This window comes from Sceloporus occidentalis, unplaced genomic scaffold (genome assembly GCF_023333645.1).
Source record: "Sceloporus occidentalis isolate IW3139 unplaced genomic scaffold, rSceOcc1.0.p SCAF_5, whole genome shotgun sequence".
Lineage (NCBI taxonomy): Eukaryota > Metazoa > Chordata > Lepidosauria > Squamata > Phrynosomatidae > Sceloporus > Sceloporus occidentalis.
The window spans coordinates 21,660,364-21,683,836 of record NW_028316985.1 but is presented as its reverse complement, the minus strand read 5'-3'; the positions used below and the strand labels follow the sequence as shown (position 1 = coordinate 21,683,836).

Here is a 23,473-nt window from a genome sequence, read left to right as displayed (position 1 = left end):
GATTCACCATTTGGGAGAAAATAATGCCCTGTGGTTTCTATAATTTATTATTTATAATATTTTTATCCTGAGAATAAGATTATAAAATGTCAGAATCAGCTCCTGACCTGTTAATTAACTACCATTGTGTTTGACTGGTTTATTGTACACTGGTTTAGTGTGTGTGTGTTAAAGAAAACCTACTTTGCAGCATTAGTTTCCAAGGATGACTGCAGTTCAATAAATAAAAGAGGAAATGAATCTTTCAGTGCTAAGAATTTATAACAAAGGAAACTAGGAAGGATTCAATTGTAAACAGAGAATTCCCAGGCTGTCAGATCAAGAAGTAAACCGGAAACATACATCGCTTAACCTAAGAGCCAGTTCGATTGCTCAGGAAAACCTGCAAGCACATTTAAGCAACAGGTAAAGAAAGCCAAAACTAAGATAAATTAGTTTGGAATGATATATTAACCAGACATATGAATAATACCAGCTAGGGGAGGGAAAGGCCATAATAGAGAGCCCAACAAAGATATATATATATATATTACACAAAGGAAATTTGGACCAAAAGGATTTTGATACAGCAAGTAAAGAAGAACAAAAACAACTACACAAAAGCCTTTACCTGGATCAGACGACATGGTTATTTAGATAACACTCATCAATCTGGTGTCGTTGTGTAGACAAAGAATTTCGCAATAGCAAAGATCATATGACAAGCTCACAATACTCTTCAGCTGTAAGCTTTGCTGATCGGATCTAGGAGGAGTTTTAAATCACCACTTGCTAGAAGTTCAGAGTTGAAGAGCGTCACAAGCAGACTGCCCAGCTTCCCTTGAAGGCATGCCTGTTTTTGTGCTGAAGAGTCTGCATCAGCAAGCATGCAAATAAGCAACACATTGAGAGGGGGATGGAAAGCACACACTTCATTCCAGTCAAATAGTTTGCAAGGATAGCCAAATTATGTAACTTTCAAACTGGTAAAGAAAAGCACTGGGAAAAGCTGCAAGTTCATATCCAGTACCTCAACCATTTGAAATCTTATGGTTTGAGAAAGCTTTAAGGTTAAAACTGGTAAACTATTTAATAGATATTTCTGTACATAGGTCAAACCCTCACAAGTTTATGCACTTAGTATCACTTCTATTTTACTTTCATCAACACTGAATAAACAGATCTTTAAACTGGTTATTTGAGGGGAGCATAAAAATTTCAAAATGAAATGAAACTAAGAATTATGGTCGCATTCTACTTACTAAGAAAGCCATTGGAGCATAAACTGTGGGGAAGACTGAAAAGAAAACACTAAAGAGCATAGTTCAGATACACATTAGCTAACCACAGTAGTTTACATAACATCCAAGCCACAAGCCTACAAATAATTTTTGACATGGAGTTCCCTCTATACTTTGTAGTGAATAAATTGTCTTTTATAGCTTTGGTTTTAAAGGTTTATTTAATTACTAGATGTATAAATGCCCTGCTTTTCTTCCAAATATGGAACTCAAGATAGCTCATACTGATATTAAGAATACAGATGAAACATAAAACAAAATCAACTGGTAACAGAATTAAATTAAAAGGATAATTAAAAACAAAAACACAGTGAAAACACGAGAACCCAAAGTACTATGTAAGGCTTAGCAGGTGGTCACTTGCCCAAAGTCTCACTTGACTTGTTAGGGAGCCCCAGATTTTGGGAGCAATCACCATGGTTTCCCCTTCGCACTTATGAACAAAAAAAAAAATCCAAACAAATAACAGCTGTCTGGTAAAGGTGGCATCTCACACTTCAAGGAATGACTGAGAGTGGAAACAAGAGTGCATATTTTAAAAAAAATACAGAGATGTATATTTAACCAGGAATATGGATGCACTTTAAAATTAATTTATTTGGGTACACTGAATAAATAACCTATTGATTACAGTCTATCCTCCATAGCCACCTATTCTGCATCCACAGGCTCTACCATCCATGGCTTGAAAATATATATTTTTTAAAAAGTCAAAATTCAAACCTTGATTTTGCCATTTTGTATAAGGGACATATAACACAGATCTGTAAGTCTGACCACCAAAATGGAAATCATAAACAGAGGCTGTTGAAAGAAAAGAAATCATCCCAAGAGGGGCATCACTAGGGGCAGTCCAGGGAGGCTGCACTGAATGATACTCCAATGAAAGTGACACCACTGCTCCCCAAATATCTTCCTTTTGGCAGAAATGAGCTGTAGTGTTCATCCACATCCCTTTAAAACCCTGGGGATCAGTGAAACAGAAGGTGTGAGTGGGGCGAGGCTCAGTGGGTAGAGAAAGGAGAGGTCTCAAGGTTTTTTTTCCTTTATGAAACTATAGAAATATAAATACATTTAGGCTGAGCTTATGATATTGTAATTTAAAGATCTATTTTTAATTTTGTTATGTAGAGAGGTCTTGTAGCACATTTGAAACTAACTGAAAGAAAGAAGCTGGTAGCATGAGCTTTGCATCTGAGGAAGTAGACTTAAGTCTATGAAAGCTCATGCTGCCAACTTCTTTCTTTCAATTAGGCCAGTGATGGTGAACCTTTTACAGACCGAGTGCCCAAACTGCAACCCAGACCCCACTTATTTACTGAAAAGCGCCACGTCCCTCTGGCTTTCTAATAAGAAACTCTGGCAAACTCTGTGCTAGGGTGACATCATGTGTGCCCACAGAGAGGGCTCTGAGTGCCACTTCTGGCACGTGTGCCATAGGTTCGCCATCACTGAATTAGTCTCAAAGGTGCTACAAGATCTCTCTACCTACTGATTCCACAGACTAACACTGCTATATCTTTGAAATCTACCTCTTTAAATTTTGCTAGTTGTTTATATCACAAGTATTGCCATTACCTTCAGTGATATATGGGAATTACAGTTTATAAGTAACAGTACAAAAACATTACTAGAGATTCTGTATAGTGTGGTATGTACAGAGGTCAATGCGGGAGAGGTGGACAGTCTGGAAACCATGCCCTATGAGGAACGACTTAGGGAGCTAGGTTTACTTAGCCTGGAAAAGACTCAACAGGAATAATACTAACACTAACAACAACAACATTTATTTATAAAACCTTTTGCATCAAAGGGAGCACACTCCCTCAGATATATAATCAAACATCAAACATACATAATCAAAAAGGGATGATAAAACACAACAAAATAGGGTTACCTATGGGAGTGAGAACTAGACTGGCAACCATCACCCAGCGGACATTTACATCAGCCACCCCTAGATTGTGGAATGATCTGCTGGAAAGGATTTAACAGCTAAACATGTTGTATAAATATAAAACAGTATTAAAGGCTTACCCCTTCTGGCAGACCTACCCACTCGATTTTAAACAATGGATTTTAAACTGGGATACTGTAATTTTGTGGTGGATGATTTTAATGTGTCCTATGTGTTTTAATTTAATATGTTTAAATACTTTTTATGTGTTTTAATCTATGTTGTACGCTGTCTGGAGAGAGGTGGGTAAGAAATAATTTTGTTAATAATTTTAACAACAACTGATTTAAGGTTGTCAATATAGCACTATCCTGTTGTGAAAGTCTCTACAGCATAATATCTTAAGCTGTACATCACACTGCTTTGGAAAGAGATCTTGTAGCACCTTTGAGGCTAACTGAAAGAAAGAAGTTGGTAGCATGAGCTTTCGTAGACTTGAGCCTACTTCCCCAGATGCATTTGGTAGAGTGGAAAATCTAGGGACAGACTGCTTTATAAGCTCTTAGCACACAGTCCTTACACTAACATTGAAAGGGAGGCCAGGTATCATATTATACAAAAATTGCAAAAGTATTAGAGGATCAAATTAACTGAGCTTCTTCAACAATCAAATAGGCATCACTGCAGACAAATCTCAACATTAAACATTGCAAGAAGGCCTTTCCCACTGAGTCTGGAATTTACTTCCACAGATTAATCTTACTTCTTTGCCTCCAGTCTCTTCAGTAGAGATAAGGCAGCATTCTAGAACTAGGATGTTACTTCCTTTAATAATAATTTCCTGTCCATCATGTCAGGAAACTGTATAATTCTGGCATTAAAGAGGCACAGTAATAATCACTGTGTTTTCAGACATTCTTGTCTTTTAAATTTTAGCTATCACATCTTGCATGTTAACAATCTATTGTGTTCAACACCCACAACTTCTTGTCATCAATAGACAAATCTAGCAAGACAGAGGGGGAAAAGCACCCTTTTAAAAAGCATGAATAAGTTGGAAATGCAATGAAAAACTAGATTGTTCAAATATCCAGCCAGCCACTATAGTGGAAAGCCACACTTTCCACTATACACTCAATACCATTCTCCTCCTACCTCATGAGACCCTCAGTATTCTCTAGAGACAGGATGCACTTACTGGGTTATTCTGGGTTTTTTCCCTTTTGGTTTGTTTTGGGTGTTTAAAAAAGGTGGGGTATTTTTAGTGTCTGTAAATCTTGGGGCTCTCCCGCTGATGATACCTGTTCTCTTATATGTGATTGGTGCTCTTTTGCCATATGAGGAGAGTGAGTTTGATATTGCAAGCTGAGTCTCCCTTATCTGAAATTCTTCATACCAGAAGTATTTCTGATATCCGATTGTTTCATATTTTGGAATATCTGCATATACAATGGGCCAGGGTGGATGCTCAAGTACCATTATATACAATGGCACAGTAGAATGGTGCCCCTTATATAAAATGGAAAAATCAAGGTTAGCTTTATTTTTAAAAAATATTTTTAAGCCATGGATAGTTGAATCCCTGGATACAGAATGACTTTACATGAGATAACATGGAGATGGGACCCAAATCCTAACATGAAATTAATTTATGTTTCATATACACCTTATAAACATAGCCTGCAAGTAATCTTATACATGATTTTTAAAAATACTTTTGTGCATGAAACCAAGTTGATATACACTGAACTATCAAAAAGCAAAGATGTCACTATCTCAGCCATCCATGTGGACAATTTTGGATTTGGAAGTATTGTATTTTAATTTTAGAATTCCAGATAAAGGAGACTCCGGTAGTAGTGTACAATGTCCTAGGCCTGGGAGGAGTTTGCAAATGAGAGGACTAATGGAAACAAAACCACACCTTTACTAACCTAGTATCAACCTGGTGCTATATCATTTGTTAGGGAAACTAATGATGATGTGTTTCTGTGCCAAGGGTTCCCTATCTTGTAAAATGTATGGGAATAAACTGTGTTTGCTAAGTCCTTTGAATTGAGTCAATGCCAAATGTTTCCTCTCACCAAAAGATGATATAGTGGGCCCTTGGTATCTGCTGGGGTTTGTCTCCAGGACCCCCCTTCCCCCCGTGGATATCAAAATTTGTGAAAGCTCAAGTCCCATTAAATACAATGGCATAGTAAAATTGTGCCCCTTATGTAAGATGGTAAAATCAAAGTTTGCTTTTTGGAATTTATATATTTTTTAAATATTTTCAGTCTGTAGATGTTCAAATCAGTGGATAAAAAAATCTGTGGATATGGAGGGACAAGTCTATTATCTAGACAATAAAAACAATAGTTATTAGGAGAAAACCAGATGAACAGACACAGGTTTGCATACTAACAGTATTTTGGAGGGTGTGGTTTTTCCTCCTTGCAGATCTGATGTGATAGAAAATAACTTTGTGGTCTTTTAATGTTTAAATTCCACTTCCATCTATACTTGGCCCATATTAATAAGTGAACTCAAATATGTATTACAAAATACCATAAACCTCCATTGGCTGCCTCTTAAAGAAAATTAAACCAGGATCAGAATAGCACTGTAGGAGTCAAGTGAACATAAGTCAGGTGAGCTTAACCATCTAATAATTTCAAATCAATAGGTAATTAATTTAAATAAAATAAAAAATTGTTGGTGGTCTTCTAAGAGCAATAAAAACATGAAATCAAGTAGCACAATCTGTTTCACAGAATATGTAAAATGTGTTTCAAGTACATCTTTACAAAATACTATAAAAGTTAAGAAAATTTAAAGTCCTTGATGCAAATGATCACAGAGGAAATCCATTTCACTCAATTTAAAATTCTGTTTCCAAGTCCTAGAAATCTCCTTTTCCTGAAAAGAAAGGAAAGAGAACAGCTCCTTTATCCATGGCTGATTAAAAAGATAAAAGGATTCACAAGAGATTAAGAGAGAGACAGTGCTGACCATCTCATTAACTGAATCCAAAGGTTTACAACTGATTTTGTACTTAGCAGTGCTTATGCTAACCAAAGCCAGAGTTCACTGTGGTAATGCTGATGGAGTCTCTAAAACAAAAGCTAAGTGATAGATCTCTGCAATCCTACATTGTTGTATTAAGTTCACCAAGTCCTATTATAAAACAAGTCACTAGAGCAATTTGGAACTGTTAGCGCCATATAAAGTATCAGAGGACACTGCAGTAATTATCAGGCTATAACAAAACATTTGAAGTGGCCACAGCTCATAAGCTGTGTACCAATGGGATACACTGGTATAACTCATGGGTACATTGGCAGTTGTGCTTTTTACAAGCCTGGGTAAGGGAGTATCAACCCTTATGCAAGCACATTCAAGTCTGCCAGCAGCACAATAGGCTGATGCAAAGATCAGTTGGTGCCCAGGCATAGCTCCATTCTCCACTCCACAGATTACACTTTTGCCTTTCACCAGGGGATAGTTCCTTTTTTATATAAGAGATAAAGTACAGTACTTACATTGACCTATGAATAAGTAGACTTAGGTTTGGTCAATTTTTAATTAAAATTTCTAGACTTACACATGAGTATATACAGTAAGTACAGTGGCAGAATTTTATACTCTGCTGGCTTTACATAGGGTTTTGGCCAGATAATTCATTGTTGGTGCAACAGTAGTGACTCCTGCATTCCCTTCTAAATGGACCTTAAAGATTCTACAGAAATATAAAATATATGGAGCTTTATTTACTTATTTTATTTTAATCATAGGAACTGAAATATATTTTTAAAATCTCTTTTCATCCTGGAGTATTATTATAATAGAGAATGAAAAGGTAATGCAAATTATTGTCCTTTCTGAAAATACTATTTAGACAAGAGTTTGCCTCTACGCATATTTAGTTAAATGAAATAAATTGATTAAATTATCAGAAGGCAAAAGAGTGCTAGTTCTGTATTTAAGAGGACACTACTTTGTAGATTGGCTTATTTCCCCATTTGAAATGTTATCCGTTAGTTCAAATTCTCACAAATTTGGTACTTCCTATTTTCACATCCTTGTGGTACCTCTCACACAAAATCAAGAATATAGTTTATCAAATATATCTGCAACAAGGCTGGCTGTTATTGTTTTACTTTGGGTTTTTCTATTTCTCAGGCTTGCTTGACATTTACTGTAATAAGTGAGCCTTTAAAATATTACAGAAATGAAACAAATATACATTCTGTGTTCATAGGCGTCTGTGAAACTGAATTTTGCTCTCCAAAAGTAGGGGAGAAAGTTCCACTTCAGTTTGCTGAAAAGTCACTTTTAAAATCAAGAGATATTCCAAAAAATTATCTATAATTCACAGTTAATGTATTCTGGTTTTAAAGTTATAAATCTGGGAATGAAGCAAGCTCCCCTAAAATACCTAAGCCAATAGAACAAAGTCTTCTTTCATACATTATCTACAAGCTGCAGTATTATCCCATTCCACAGTTATGGTTATGCAAAAAGCTAGCAGCAGAAATGAGATATGCTGCCTACGTACATATATCAAATAAATACTGGTCAAGGGTTTCTGCTTTTCAACTCTTTCCAGTACTTATGAAACCTTATAAGATGTAAGAACACCATAGGGGCTAGAAATAATTTTTTTTAATGTAAATAAATAATTCCCTCCCCCCCAAAAAATCAATAAAATAATATAAATAAAATTAAACACTACAAAATAATAATAAAGTTTCTTCATATGTAAGAATTACAATTACAGTCGCCCCTCCTTTCTCACAGACTTGAAGTCCACAGTCTTGAATACTCACGGAGGGGCGACCTCCATTATTTCCAATGGGTTACATCCCCATGATGCATGCCCCGCCGCTCATGTGCACGTGCCCCATTCAAGCCTATGGGGCAAGTCTCCATTTTCATGGGGGTGGGTTCCGGAATAGATCCCCCGCGAAAACTTAGGGTCAACTGTACATTTGATCATATGCATACTGAAACGAATAAAAATGAATTATTGCTTGTATCACGTGAGTTACTTAACAAGTCAAGCATGGGTATTAATTTCAATCATTTTAGGAAACAGCTCTATGTGGTCTAACTACCTAGCATTCTCTTTTTGAAGTTACCTAGGCTTTCACTTTCTACTTCTCTGACTACAGCCACATGTGCAAAGACACAGGATGGATACCATTTCTAATACACTGCTGAAACCGCAACTTGACACAGATAATGAGTAATATGTACTATGTACTATATGCTACAATCAATTTATCTAAAAAATAACACAAAATTCACCTTTGATGTTGCAGTACCACAGACTGCCAAAACAAAAACAAAACCTAAACAATAAATAGGCCCCAAAACAAATTAGCCTGAACTCTCATTATAAACCAAATTGACTAAACAGAGGCTGGAGATGTAATGATTCACTGGAAAAGATAGTAATGTTAAAATAGAAGGCAGTAGGAAAAGAGAAAAAACATACTACAAATCAACTGGCTCAATCAAGGAAGCCATGGCATTGAATTTGCAAGACCTGAAAAGAGCTGTTGTTGATACACAGATGGATAAGAGCCAGTGTGGTGTAGTGGTTTAAGCATTGTACGAGGACTCTGGAAATCAGTGCTCAAATCCCTGCTTGAACATAAGAACCCACTGGGTGACCATGGGCAAATCACACTCTCAGCCTCAGAAGCTGACAATGGCAAACCACCTCTAAAGAAACTTGCCAAGAAAATCCTATGATAGATTCACCTTAGGAGACATACAACAACAACAAATGTCCCAAAGCCACCACAAAGGCATGGCAGTTTGGGCCCTTTGACCTCTACTACTGTCCCCAAACACAGAAAAATGACAAAAACTAAACCCAGAAGTGAGGTCATTTCTGTTTCCACCAGGAGTAATATTTCAGCCTGTTGTTGTTGTTGTGTGTACCTCCAAGTCATTTTTTACTTATGGTGACTCTAAGGCGAAATTAGAGTTTTCTTGGCAAGACTTTTTACAGAGAGAGTTTGCCTTTCCCATCTTTTGTGGCTGAGTGTGATTTGCTCAAGGTTGCCAGTAGTTGTTTATGCTTGAGCAGGGAGTCGAATTCTGATTTCCAGAGTCTTAGTTGAACACTCAAATCAATACACCCATGTAGGGAGGATAAAAGGGGGTATGCCCCATCCACAGTTGTCCACCCTTGGCCTACATTATACAGCATGCCCCACTGAAATAGTAATAAAAAACACACATTCTTCAGTTGACCTCAAAAATAAAAAGCACAGAGTGAACTGCATGTAATCACTTTAAACCTTTTAGCACAAACTTTGAATTGCTTAAAGACTGCACAGTGTGTAGTATAATTCAGGCAGACATGCCAATTTCTGTGAATGAATTATTTAATTCTGAACATTCACTGCATAAGCGTAGGACAGAGGAAATATCTTAAAAATACAGTACTTGTGTGTTCAGGGAATAAAGAAAAAACAAATGGAGTGTGAAAATATTTCTAAATAGCTAAAGCAAAGACTGCAAGTATTTAGTAAAAGTCATACCTGTGATTCAAGCTACAAGACAATATATCAGGAATTTCAAATGGGAGATTCGGATGCAGAAGGTATATAGGATATAAAGAGGATATTGCTGATTAGTTTAAATTTGGTACAAAGCGCTAATTTAATGAGGTAGATCAAGCAGGTCAAAAGGATGCTGATGCCAAGATTGTATTTCAAGGCCTAAACTGCCTATCAGAAGAATATGCCATAAAAATAAAACTACATGTATTCCCTATGATTCACACATCTCAGAGGGTTTTTAGGACATTAAGCTGAGATACAGTTTAAAAGGAACTGAGGGGCTGTACAAACAGCCCAACAGGGGAGACTCTATACTGCCCCTGGAAGCGGTTGGGGACACGGCAATCGAATGCCATGCCCCCAACCTGGTAGAAAAAGGAGCCGCGAAACGCTCCTATACTATACAGGGTTACTATAACCCTGCTTATGCATTTTCTTCTTCAATTTTTCATCATTAGTCTTCCTGAGTCTGCTACTTTCTGCTAGTTAATATCATGTCATTTGTACATCTTAGTTTGTTGATGTTCCTTCCCCTAATTTTCACACCTCCTTTCTCTGAGTCTAATCCAGCTTGATATGTATGATACATACATATGGTGGGTTGTGCATATAAATGATAAAATGCAACCTTCACTGCCCCTCTTGCCAATTGGAAACCATCCTGTTTTTACATACTCTATTGTGACAGGGGCCTCTTGTCCTTAGTATAGGCTATGTATCAGGACAATAAAATGTTGTGATACACACATTTCTTTTAGAACAATCCACACTTTTTCATAAACTACACTATCAAGGATTTTCTAGATTCTTTGGCGTGTTCCACAACAGTATATTTGCAATATGATATCCTCCCTTTCTGAACCCAGCTTAGACATCTGGCATTATAAATGGTATAAATCTTTGTTGTATGGGAGATTAAGGCAATGGTCTGATGGTTACTATAATCCTTGGCGTCTCCTTTCTTGTGGATCAGAATGTATATTAAGCATATCCAGTCTGTGAGCCATACTTTTCCAGATTCGTTGGCTTTTTTTTTTTTTTTTTTAAGAACTTGAATGGATTTGGTTTCTATAGCCATCTGTTCCTGGTGATTTATTTCTCCTGAGTGCTTTGATAGCAGCTTCCACTTCAATTTTAAAATTGTGATTATCATCCTAAAGTTCTTCCTTTGCTGAACCGTTGCATTTAAGTTTCTGGTTGCATTTCTGTTACTTTTTACCTTTGCTTTTTGTCTACCCTTCACCATTTCCAGAGTTACATCTATCACTGAATAAAGCCTTTCTTTCTTTCTTTTGGCTAGGTAGTATCATTTTACTTTCCTCTCTGATAATATCCCTGACTTTAGTCAGATAATATACAGATGAGAATATATACAAAGATTAAATGCAGTCAATAGGTTTCAACTATAGGGTCTTCTCAGCATGAGGCACTCTCTTATATACAAGGGCACAGTATAGTGTGCATTTAATTTCTGTTTGTAGTAAGAACTAAAATAAAGAAATATACTTTTCCCAATTTAAACCTGACATATATTTAAATAAAGAAAGTGGGCTTTATTCATAGCTCAACACTGATTCGTTTTATTTCATTTTATTCATTTTATTTTTTTTAAAAAATGTGAATTCACAATCTCAAAATGAAGCCAGGAGCATAAAGCTTTAAAAACTGTCACCACGCATATATAAGTGTGTGTATGTGTGTGTGTGTGCGTGCGCGCACGCATACATGGTCGATATGTGTAATTCAAATTACCAATGTCACATTATTAATGATCTAAAAGATAATAAAGATATGATGGGGTCCATTTTTTTCTGTTCTACTAAGGACTAGTTAAATTTAATCCAAACAAAAAGGCTCCTAGCCAGTTGAAAGGCAGGTCACAGAACAGAGGCTCGGCCTGTGCAGGATGCAGTTACCCTGCCCCCAAACACAGGCTCACAACTTGGATGTACTACTGGGTTCATCTCTGAGCCTGGAAGCTGTGATTTCAGCAGTAGCCAGGACTGCATTTGCACAATGAAGATTTGTGCATCAGCTGTGTCCATTCCTTAATGCATCAGATCGGCCACAGTGACATGCCTTAGCTACAACCCATTTGGATTATTCGAAGATGCTCTATGTGGGGCTGCCTTTGAAGATAAGATTGTTCCGAACCCTCAGCTGGTCCAAAGTGCTGCAACCAGATTGATAGCCTGGGCTGGTTATAGGGAACACATCTCCCTTTTTGCAACAACTCCACTGGCTGCTTGATTTGTTTCTGGCACAATTCAAAGTGCTGTTTATCAATTATAAAGTTATATATGCCTCAGATCCAGGTTATCTAAAGGACGGTATTCTCCCATGAGAGCCTGCCCATGTGCTGAGATGATGACCACCTTCTTCTTCCTCTTCCTTCTTTATATCCTACCTTTCTCCAAATAATGGGACTCAAGGCTTTTCTCTCTGTCCTCAGTCCCCCAGCTACTTTTAAAACACCATTCCTAGGAATATTAGACTTCCCTGCTATCCTTTCATAGTCAGGTGAAGACTTCTTTGTTTAAGCAGGCCTTTGTTGGCTTATTGCTAAGAGGCAAAGGGGTCTTTCAGAATGTACTGTTTATACAAATTGCAAGCCTGGATCTGCTCTAAACTCTGTGAACCACTTTGAATCCTGGACTGAAAAAAAGTTGGGAAATTTTATACACAGAGATAAGAAAAGGTTCAAGATGTAAGAACTAAGAATGGTTTCCTGTATGCTTCTCCTCCAGCTTCTATTTAGCAACTGCAAGAGCAGAAGCATTGTTTTTCACTTTTAAATAACCTACAGTTCCCTATAACCAGGTTTTGGGCACAGAGGTCCTTGTCAGAAGTGTCCTTGTCAGTAGCAGCAAAGGGAGTGGTAGCTAGTGGCTCTGATGTTAGTAGAGCAGTGAATCCACTTCAGATTTTAGCCCTAACTAAACGTTAAAGAAGCTATCCAAGGTGCTGAACCCTAACCCCAAAGTTTTTTTTTTAAAAAAATGTGATTAAAACCATGAGTAGATTTGCTGCAGCACTGACAACAGTGCCACACACCAAAAGAGCATCCTGCTCCAAAGAAAGTTGTTCAAAGTATTCAAGAGCAGGGCAGTGTGCAAAGATGCATCCAACCCTCTCTCAGCAATGAGACATTTTGTGATAGGCAGCTGCAATAAGACCCCATAACAGAAATTACAGTTTATCTATAGAACAACAGCAATAGCAATAGCAGCTTCATTTATATACCATTTCATACCACCTAAGCAGTCTCTATGTGGTTTACAACTGTAAATTAATTGTCCCCAACAAGCTGAGTACTCATTTTAGCAACCTTGGAAGGATGCAAGCCTGAGTCAAGCCTGAGCCCTTGGCTAGTATTGAAATCGCAACCTTACAGTCTGTGAGTAAGTGGCTGCAGTACAGACATTTAACCACTGTGCCACCAGGGCAGATAAAGGCAAGATAATTAGGCTGTCAATGAAGATTTGAGCCTTTTCAGACTGTATTTTTAATTTACTTTATTTATATGCTGCCTTTCTCTCAGGACAGGACCCAAGTCATCTTCCATAACAAACTGAAAATGTTTCCAAAAAGTTTTAAAACCAATTTAAAACCACCACATTAAAACAGTACAAAACTGATTTAAAAACCACACAAAAAACAGATGAAACCTACATTTATATTAAGAACCTTCCCTGTTTAAACATTAAAAGCTTGCTTAAATAAAAATGATGTCTTAACTTGCCAGTGAAAGGAAAATCGGGAGGAAGCTAGCCTAGCCTGCCATGGAAGGGCATTTCAGAGAGTGGGGGCAGCCACTGAGAAGGCTCTCTGTCATGTCCTCTCCAAGTGAGCCTGTGATAATGGTGGGATCCAGAGAAAGTCTTCCCCTGATTATCTAAAAGCTCTCACAGGTTCATATGGGGAGATACAGCCTTTCGAATTGTCTGGACTTAAGCCTTGTAGGTCATGACCAGCATTTTGCATTTTGCCCAGAAACAAGCCAGTAGCCAGTGAAGCTATTTCAACAAGGGAGTTATATGCTTCCTATCACTGGCCCAGGCCAGCATTCTGGCTGCTGTGTTTTGAACCTGCCGAAATTTCTCAACAGTTTCCAAAGGCAGCCCCACGTAGAGTGTGTTACTGTAGTCCAAACAGGGCAGTACATTGCTTATTTCACATACTCTATTGGTCTAAAGGAAAAATACACTCACAAGATATGAAACAAGGCTTTTCCAAGCCTAAACAGAAACAGCATTCAGAAAGCAACAGCAGAGCACTGCCCTCAAAGACCATGTAGAAATACAAGCTTCTATTATCTGAAAGCCGACAAAAAGCTACTGGTTTCCATTAAGCATGTGGAAGGCTTCATCCTGACCACAATTTTGAAATGTTTAGATTAATATGTTGTAGTAATTCTGTAGACAAAGAAGCCTCTGTCCAAACTAGATAGCTACTTCCTACCACAGTGCATCCAAACAAAAAGATCAGTCTTCGTAACATGGCAGCAGATTGCCAATAAAAGTCTCCATACTTTGTGCACATAAAAGAGGATTGGGCTAAATTATAATTTATTTCAAGGCAATTGATGGAATAGTTATTCATCTCAGAATTCCATATAAATTTAAGGGCAGAAATAGAAACACTTGTAAAACCTGAAAAAATTCACTTGAAATGCTGTTTTTAAAATGCAATCCTATTATACCCCAAAACGATCAGTTTACATGAACCGTTTTTAAACAAATAGGACCATAAGAGAGTTCTTTTTTAATTTTGTTTTTTTCTTAAACATTTTCTGCAGGGTAGCCTTGACCATTTTGAGAATAAAAACATCAATTAACCTTCCTCTCCCCCTGGTGTTGGTGATTAAATCAGCAACCCTAAATACACTTATCTAGGAGTCAGTAGGGCTTCCTTGGTAAAAACAATGGTAAAAAAAATCACAGAAGGACTGTGTAATTCTCCCCATTTAAAAAATATTCTGACTCCCTCAAGCAGTCATAAAATGATGAGAAAAGTTGCATTTTGAGAACTCTAGACATTACAAAAGACTTCAGCAACTATAGGACAATAGCACTAATCTCACATGCAAGCAAAATAATGCTCAAAATTCTGCAACAGAAACTCCAGCTCCATGGAGAGAGAAATCCCAGAGGTGTAGGCAGGATTCAGGAAAAGAAATGGCACCAGAGACCACATCGCAAACATGCAATGGCTAATGGAGTGCACTAAAGAATTCCAGGGGAAAAAAATCAGCATATGTTTCATAGATTATAGCAAAGCATTTGATTGTATAAGATCATGAAAAGCACATGGAAAGCTATGGAACTCACTCAAAGACATAGGAGTGCCACACCACTACATTTGATAGTATTTATGAGAAATCTGAGAGGCTACTGTCAGAACAGAATTCAGAAAAACAGAGTGGTTCCCAACAGGCAAAGGACTCAGGCAAGGCTGCATCCAAGCACCCTATTTCCCCACTTTATATGCTGAAAACATCATAAGAAAACCAGAAGAAGAAGATAGGAGGAAGAAATATCGACAACCTAAGATATGCAGATGACACCATAATATTGGTGGAAAATAGCACAGACCTGGAACAATTGCTAAGGAAAGTTAAAGCTTAAAGTGCAAAGGCAGGTTTAATGCTGAACATAAAGAAAACAAAAATAATAACCACAGGAAAAAAATTTACATAAATTCAATCTAGACAATGAGAAAACTGAAATAGTTATAGAGCTTCCGTACCTAAGATCAAACATTGACCAGAATGGTGACTTCAGTCAAGAAATAAGAAAAAGATTAAGAATGAGAAGGGTAGCTATGAAAAAACTAGAAAAGTTCCTTAAGAGTAATGACATATAAGTGACCACTAAAGTCAGAATCATTCAGGCCATTGTATTTGCTATTACCATGTATGAATGTGAGAGCTGGACAGTGAAGGAAGCAGACAGAAAGAAAGCCAACTCATCTGAAATGTGGTGCTGGAGAAAACTACTTAGGATACCATGGACAGCTAAGGAAAGGTAAGGGGTAGAAGAACCCTTATTTTTATCTTTGCAGAGGGACTAAAGACAGCAACTAAGAATTAAGAATTTTTCTTTACAATCTCTAGGCATTTCTTTTGTTAGAAGGCTGTTCTTACCTCAATGAAGATTATAGCAGCCACTTAATTTACTGCCCTGAAGGAAAAACAACAATTCCCCCCTTGCTCAGCAAGTATAGAAGTGATAATTTTCCAGCTTCAAAAGACTACTTCAAGACTACAAGAAAAAGGCACTATATGCAAATCCAGCTCAGTGATGCCCTGTATGTAGAGGACATGATTGGAGATAGAGACAACCTCACACCAGCATTTTTTTTCTGTCAGATACCTTTATACTATCACCCCATCTCAGCCTGCATAAATGAGATGCCTAAACCATATCTTCCTACATGCTGACATGCTATCGCACTTGGTGACCATTGCTTAGCAGACTGGCACTAAGAACAGCAGGGCAGGGATATGGCAGCAGTGCACATTTTAAACAGCTTGTAGGGCTTCAGGCATTTCTGTTAGCTCTTCATATCATCACAGGAAAAACCCTGCTAGATCACACTATGTGTCATCTTTCCCATTTCTACCACATTCTCACAGTCTGCCACACAGCTCTTAAGTAGACTAGCAGCGTCCAACATTCACCTCACTTTGCCAATCAGCTGAGCAGGAGCTTGGGGGAATGCAACATCACTGAGGAAAATACATAATTGGGAACTTTAAAAAACCTGTGGCAGGCTGCATGAAAAGCCTTCCAAGGCCATGGGTTTCCCACATGCATACTTTGTTGCTGTTAGGTGCCTTGAAGTAGACTTCAATTTATGGTGACCCTATGAATGAGAAACCTCCAAGTTGCCCTGTCTTGCAGAGTCAGGACCATGGCTTCCTTGTGAGATCATCTATCTGGAATATGGTCTTCTTTTCCTACTGCTCTCTGCTTTACCAAGCATTATCATCTTTTCTGGTGAGTCATACTCCAGAGCATAGGATCAGATTTCAAAATAACAGATTAGAAAGCTCAGATAAAGCTAACAAAATGAAATTCAGCAGGGAGAAATGTAAGGTACATCTTATGTACCTTGGTCCAGGCCTCAGAGGGAGAGAAGAACCACTGGACCTCATCCCCTTTCCCACCACCATTCCCTTCTCCTTTTGTGTTGTGTCTTTTTAGATTGTAAGCCTGAGGGCAGGGAACCATCTAATTAAAAATAATAATAGTAAGCCACTCTGAAAGCCATTAGGGCTGAAGAGCAGGGTATAAATACCATAAATAAATAATAAATAAAGGTACATTAAAGCAGTAAAATGAAATGCACAGATATAGGATGAGGGACACCTGGCTTGAGAACAGTTCATGTGAACGGAAGTGATTTAGGAGTCTTAGTAGGCCACAGAAGCTGAACATGAGTCAGCAGTGTGATGCAGCAGCTTAAAAAGGCAATGTGAGCTTAGGCTGCATCAATAGAAATTTTGGCCCAAAACAGCCGGGCCAAATATAGCAGCTTCTAGCTGCTTCAGGGGCATGGCGTGCAGATAACGCATGCCCCTGAAGCTTTCCAAAGCTGCTCTGAGGCTGCCTAAGGTGGCCCAAAGCTGAGTGCTGGCAAAGAGAGCAGTAAAACACCGCTCTTGCTGGCACAATCACAGCTGGAACAGCCAGAGGCTCTTCCTAGCTGCCCACCTGCTTTGCCCCATAGTGTCTAGACCAAAGGAAGTAATAGTACCACTCTGCTTTGGACAGATCTCACCTAGAATACTGCATCCAGTTCTGGGCACCACAATTCAAGAAGGATGTTGACAAGCTGGAGAGTGTCCAGAGGAGAATGACTAAAATGGTAAAAGGTCTAGAAATCATGACTTATGGAGAGTGACTTAAGGAGCTGAGTATGAGAAGGCAGGGGAAAGGTTAAAAGGTTATATGACAGCCATGTTTAAATGTCACACTGAGAATGGAGCACACTTGTTTTCTGCTGCGCCAGAGTCTAGGGCACAAAGCAATGGATTCAAACTCCAATGAAGGAGATTCCACTTAAACATTTAGGAAGGACATCCTGATGGTGTTGTTTGACAGTGGAATATGCTGGCCTGGAGTGTGGAAGAGTCTTCTTCTTTGGATGCTTTTTAACAGAGGCTGGATGGACTTCTGTTAGCAGTACTTTAATTGTGTATTCTGACATGGCAGGGGGTTGGACTGGATAACCCTTGTGGTCCCTTCCAACTATGATTCTAAGTCTCCTCATGCTATGGTCAAAGAATTACAGCTTCAGTTTAGTCATCTTGGCTTCTAGGGAGAGGTCAGACCTGATTTGCTCTAGTAACCATTTACTTGTTTTTTTAGCTGTCCATGGTATCTGTAGAACTCTTCTCCAGCGCCACATTTCAAATTACAGTCCTCTCTCCATTCTTGTGGTCTTCGGATCCACGTCCCTTGCTTATGTGTGAGGGATGAATGGAGGGAGAATGAATGAAGCACGTGCTCACAGCGTGTATCTGTGCGCTCCCATGCGCCTGCATCTATATTCAAGCCAATAGGGCTTGAATATAGGCAAAACTCCCATTTTCGCAAGGGGATCTGGAACGGATCCCCCATGAACAAGGAGGGGCAACTGTAGTTTATTTTTTTCCTATCAGCTTTCTTCGCTGTCCAACTTTCACAGCCATACACAGAAATGGGAAATAAAATTGCATGGACCATTCTAACTTTAGTAGTCAGTGATATATCTTTACATTTTATATATCTTTGAATTTTAGGATCTTGTCTAATTCTGTCATACCTACGCTTCCAAATCCTAGTCTTCTCCTGATCCTCCTGCAGTCTCCATTCTGATTAAGAATTGAGTCAAGGTATGGAAAACCATGAAGTATTTCAATGTGTTTATCATCTACTTTAAAATTAATGCAAATCATCTGTGGTCATTATTTTTGGTTTCAGAATGTTCCGCTGTAAACCTGTCTTTGCAATTTCTACCCTAGATTTCTTCAATAATCATTCCAAGTCTTTGCTATTTTCTGCTAGTAGTATGTGTCATTTGCATAGCTTAAATTGTTGATCTTCCTTACTCCAAATTTCATGCCTCCTTCCTCCGAATCTAATCCTGCTTTACGCATGATATTTTCAACATACAAATTAAACAGTGATAAAATGTACCCTTGCCTGATTGGAAATAATTCAGTTTCTCCTTTTTCTGTCCTAACCCTCTTGTACTGAGTACAGGTTATGCATCAAGATAATCAAATTTTGTGGCACACCACCACTTTCTTTAAGAATGATCCATAGCTTTTGTGATCTATACTATCATCTATACTATTAGCCACGTTTGCAGTTTGATCCCTAGTGCCTCTTCCCTTTCCTGAACCCAGCTTGCACATCTGGCATTTCCTACTCCATATATTGTAAGGGTCTTTGTTGTAGAATTTTGAGATCACTTCGCTTGCATGAGAAATGAATGTCCTGTGATTACTGTAATCCAGGGGTAGGCAACCTGTGGCCCGCGGGCCGAATGCGGCCCGGCGAGGCCTTGGGACCGGCCCCAGCCCGGTCCTGCCGCCGATTGCCGCCGGGGCCTTTGGCCTCTCGTGCGCAGGGGCAAGGGGGCAATTGTCTATAGACGCCTCAGAAACATGCATTTATATTAACATTTTTTTTACAAATCAGCAAATTTTTTTGTGTGTCCTCCACTTTTTTTTAAAAAAAAGTGTCCACCATTTGAAAATGTTGTCCTACATTTGTCCCGGTTTACTTATTTATTTAAATTTTTAAAAAATATTTAATTATTTATTTTTTGGCTTCGGCCCCCCAGTTGTCTGAGGGACAGCAACCCGGCCCCCAGCTCAAAAAGGTTGCCTACCCCTGCTGTAATCCCTGGTGTCCCATTTCTCAGGCACTGTAATGTATATTGAGATTTTCCAGTCTGTGGACCAATATTTTGTCTTCCATATTTATTGACAGATTTTAGTTAGAAATAGAGCAGATTCTGTCTCTGAATCAGCTCTGATGATATGCCATCTATTCCTGGTGATTTTTCCCAAGTGCTCTGAGTAAAGTTTACACTTCACTTTCTAAAACTGGAGGTTTGTCTTCATATGTGTACTAGTGGGGAGAACTTCCATAGGAAGGTCAAGGACACATTTGTTTTGTCAACAACTCTATTCATTGCCATACCACATGATCTCAGAAGTAGTGATGATATGGTGTGGAAGGCTGTCTTAGGGGTAGGAAATGAAACTGGAATTCACATTTCATTGTTGTTGTTGTTGTGTGCTGTCATGTTGTTTCCAGCTTGTGGCACCTCTAAGGTGACTCTAAGGCAATAACTTGCACAAAATCATTACGACGAACTTCCTGACAGCAAGAGCTGTTTGACTGTGGACCACACTGACTCAGAGAGTGGTGGAGTCTCCTTTGGAGGTCTTTAAACAGAGGCTGGATGGCAATATGTTGGGGGTGCTTTCATTGTGAGTTCCTGCATGGCAGAGGATTGGACTGGATGGCCCTTGTGGTCTCTTCCAACTCTATGATTCTATGATCACCCAGTGGGTTTCCACAGCTATGCAGGGAATCAACCCCTGATCTCCAGAGTTGCAGCCTAATGCCCAAATCAGTACACCACACATGTACATTTTTTTCCACTAGAAAAAAAACCTAGATGCTATGTTTTGCATAACAACCTGTTCTAAGCCACTAGTGGGAAAACTTGAAATCACAGAGGGCAATTTCTAATTTTGATAGGGAAAGTGGAAAGGGGATAAAAAGCACATGTCAGGATTGTCATCCTACTTATCAAAAGCATAAATCACTTATAGATCTCAGTTCTGCACGTTTCCCAGCAATAACAAAAAATCATGTCATCTGGTTTGGCCTTCCACTTGCAATATTGCAGGCATTCTACCACTAATTCCCTAATTGAAGGTGTAGCTTGTAAACAGGGACCATGTCTTTTCAAACTGGCTACCAGTTTTCACCCGGAGTTAGAGAAGTTCCCTTGAACAAGATTCCACAGGCTTTTGGCAATATGTTTAATGCTAAAACCTTGAAAATGTAACAACAAAAATTAAACTGCAGGGCAACAGCCTGTATGCAGTGGACAAATCTAAGTCATGCCCAACTGCATTCCAGAATAATGTGTCAAAGGAAGAACAGAAAGACTTGTCTGTTTGTTGGAAACAATTGGGTCAGTTTATTTGCTATTCATTTAGACTTCTATACATTGAGTCAAACTCAATTACTTGATGCCAGATATCCTTTTCAACCATGCATTTGTTCCATACATGAAAGAACAGAAACATACGCATTGAGCATCTGCTGCATGCCCTTACCTTACATTTCTGATGATTTGACAAAAGAAATGGGAGAGTGTTTCCTTCTGGGCATAAAGTAAATCAAGATTAATTTTGACATCTTTTGTAGCCAAGATGCACAGCATTAATACGATTTCATCTTTCCCTCTGGCAATACTGAAAGAGACTCTCCTAAAACAAATTGTCTGTTAAGTGCATGAAGACAGTAGTAAACAGTAAGTAAACAGTAGTGACTGGGAAAGGATTTCTACTGTATAGATCACAATTACTATATGGATCAAAGTCATGTCTTGCATTAAAAAAATCACAATAACATACAAACATAGGATCAAGAACTGTTTGGTAGGCATTTTATTTATTTTGTTGGTTTTTGGGTTTTGTTTTTTTTTACTACAGTGAATTTTAAGACCTACATTTTCTGACTGGTAACACACTGCTTGGTTCACACTAACTTGTGGCTGGCATATGAAAATTGTGAGAGCAAATAGGAGTTTCACAACGCATTAAGAATACTTGCTTGTGGAGGCTTGACCACAATCACTGTGACCTGTGAAATCACAGTATCTTGAAACTGAGTACTACAATTTTACAAATCACAGCTGTAAAACTCTGTAAGTGTTGGCCTTCATGAAAAACAGCTTGGCCTTCATGAAAAGTATAAAAGATTGAACCTGACTGTGCAGATATGAATCGTATGAGAAATCATTTCACCTAAACACAGATCACCACAAAACTAATTTTGGTCAATTCTCACACACAACTTCTCACAGGCTCTGGCATATACACCTCTTGACCATATTCCAGATGTGAAGCCTCTGTTTTGAAGTTATCTGCTGCATGTTTATTCATACATTAGCCCACAGGTATACATGAAGATACATTTGAGCACTGAGCAAGAAGCTAATACCTTTTGGGGAGAAATAAATTAATTTGAATATAAAAATTTTAATCATCATACACATAAAAGGTCACTTTACACTTCATTAGACTAAAAATTTGCAATGTTGGGAGCATTGGGGATGACAGCTATCAGAGTAAATAATCCAACTGCAAAATTACTCTTTCTATCCTAACCGAACACACAAGAAAGGAATCTGAATTAGAAGGACCTTTGGCCTAATCCAACTAGTTAATTTTTACACTTGTTAACTACTATAGCCCGTCCCCCAATGCCACAGTGATCTGAATCGTGGTAGCAGCTACTATGTTTTTTTTTTTTAAAAGAGAGAAGATCTGTATGTAGAGAGATCTTGTAGCACCTTTGACACTAAGTGAAAGAAGTTGGCAACATGAGTTTTGGTAGACTAAGGTCTGCTTCCTCAGATGCATTTGGACTGGGGAAGATCTGATTCAGCAATCCCCTGTGTCATAAACACTCTGGTGCTAAAAGCCAACTCCAAGTATCCCCCAAGTTGGGACAGCATGTCCATACAAGCTGAGAATGTTGGAGGTTGTAGTCCAATTCATCTGAAGGGATGTGGTTTGGGAAGGATGAGGTAAAGGAAAAGGTCACGTTTCAATCTCATAGTGTTTATTCCATCTGCCTTGACTGCAATGCAAATAAAAGGCATGGATGAGTCCAGGTACAGACATGCTACTCATTTGCATTTTGGTGAATACAAGAGCAACTTTAAAGGACAGGGATGAGAGGACTTGTAGGAGAACTGCCCCTGGCCTACCCTTATCAAGATCTATCTAATTCTGCAGCTTTACTTCTGGAGCAGCATACAAGAAAATAAGTGTAACTTGGCTGGACACATGTATATTTCTAAACGGCAATCCTACATTCATTTTCCTACATCCCAATTAACTGACTTCTGGGGGGAAATAGTATTTGAAAGTGTTTTTTATTGTTGTTGATGTTGTTTTATTGTTATTGTTGTTTACACCACTGTGTCTGTTTAAAAGAGGATAAGAGGATAAATCCCTGTCATGAGATACTTACAATCTAAAATGTAATGTTAAGTGAAGCAGAGAAAGGGAAAGGGATAGGAAGCAGGGGTAACCTATGAATTAATTTGTTTAAAATTAGTTAATATACTATGTAACAGTACAGCATGGAAATTAGAGGGAGTTGGCCCTCTAGATTTGTAATAGAAAACATGGTTTTATATGAGGAAATATTTGAATGCACTAAGAGATTAAGGCATCTTGCATGTTTTGTGAGGTAGTTCCGATCATATATTTCAGGAAAGGCAACATATTTTTATCAAGGAAGCAAAGATTACAGAAAGTAAAACAGATATGCAGCTGTGATCCAAAGCAATGGGTGACTTTGAGCAAGCCACACTCTCTCAGCTTCAGAAGAAGGCAAAGGCAACCCCCTTCTGAACTAATCTTGCCAAGAAAACTCTATGATAGGTTTGCCTTAGGGTCGCCATAAGTGAAAAACAACTTGAAA

At 38.4% G+C, this 23,473-nt stretch overlaps 2 protein-coding genes across 3 annotated transcripts in view; both read right to left on the bottom strand.

Annotated features, from left to right (window-relative positions):
• Nucleotides 1-23,473, bottom strand: part of BICD1 (BICD cargo adaptor 1) — a 212,060-nt gene that overhangs the window by 11,531 nt on the left and 177,056 nt on the right. The gene's annotated exons all lie outside the window — the stretch shown is intronic.
• The window catches only part of FGD4 (FYVE, RhoGEF and PH domain containing 4), a 129,258-nt gene that overhangs the window by 64,341 nt on the left and 41,444 nt on the right, over nt 1-23,473 (bottom strand). Inside the window, exon 1 of one of the 2 annotated variants that reach the window (XM_089527853.1) lies at nt 611-692. The exons of the other annotated variant lie outside the window; for it this stretch is intronic. Within the exon in view, the coding sequence (XP_089383979.1) occupies nt 611-626 (16 nt within the window). The 5' untranslated portion in view covers nt 627-692. Of the gene's footprint in view, nt 1-610; nt 693-23,473 lie in introns of those variants that run through there. 2 annotated transcript variants of the gene reach the window in all.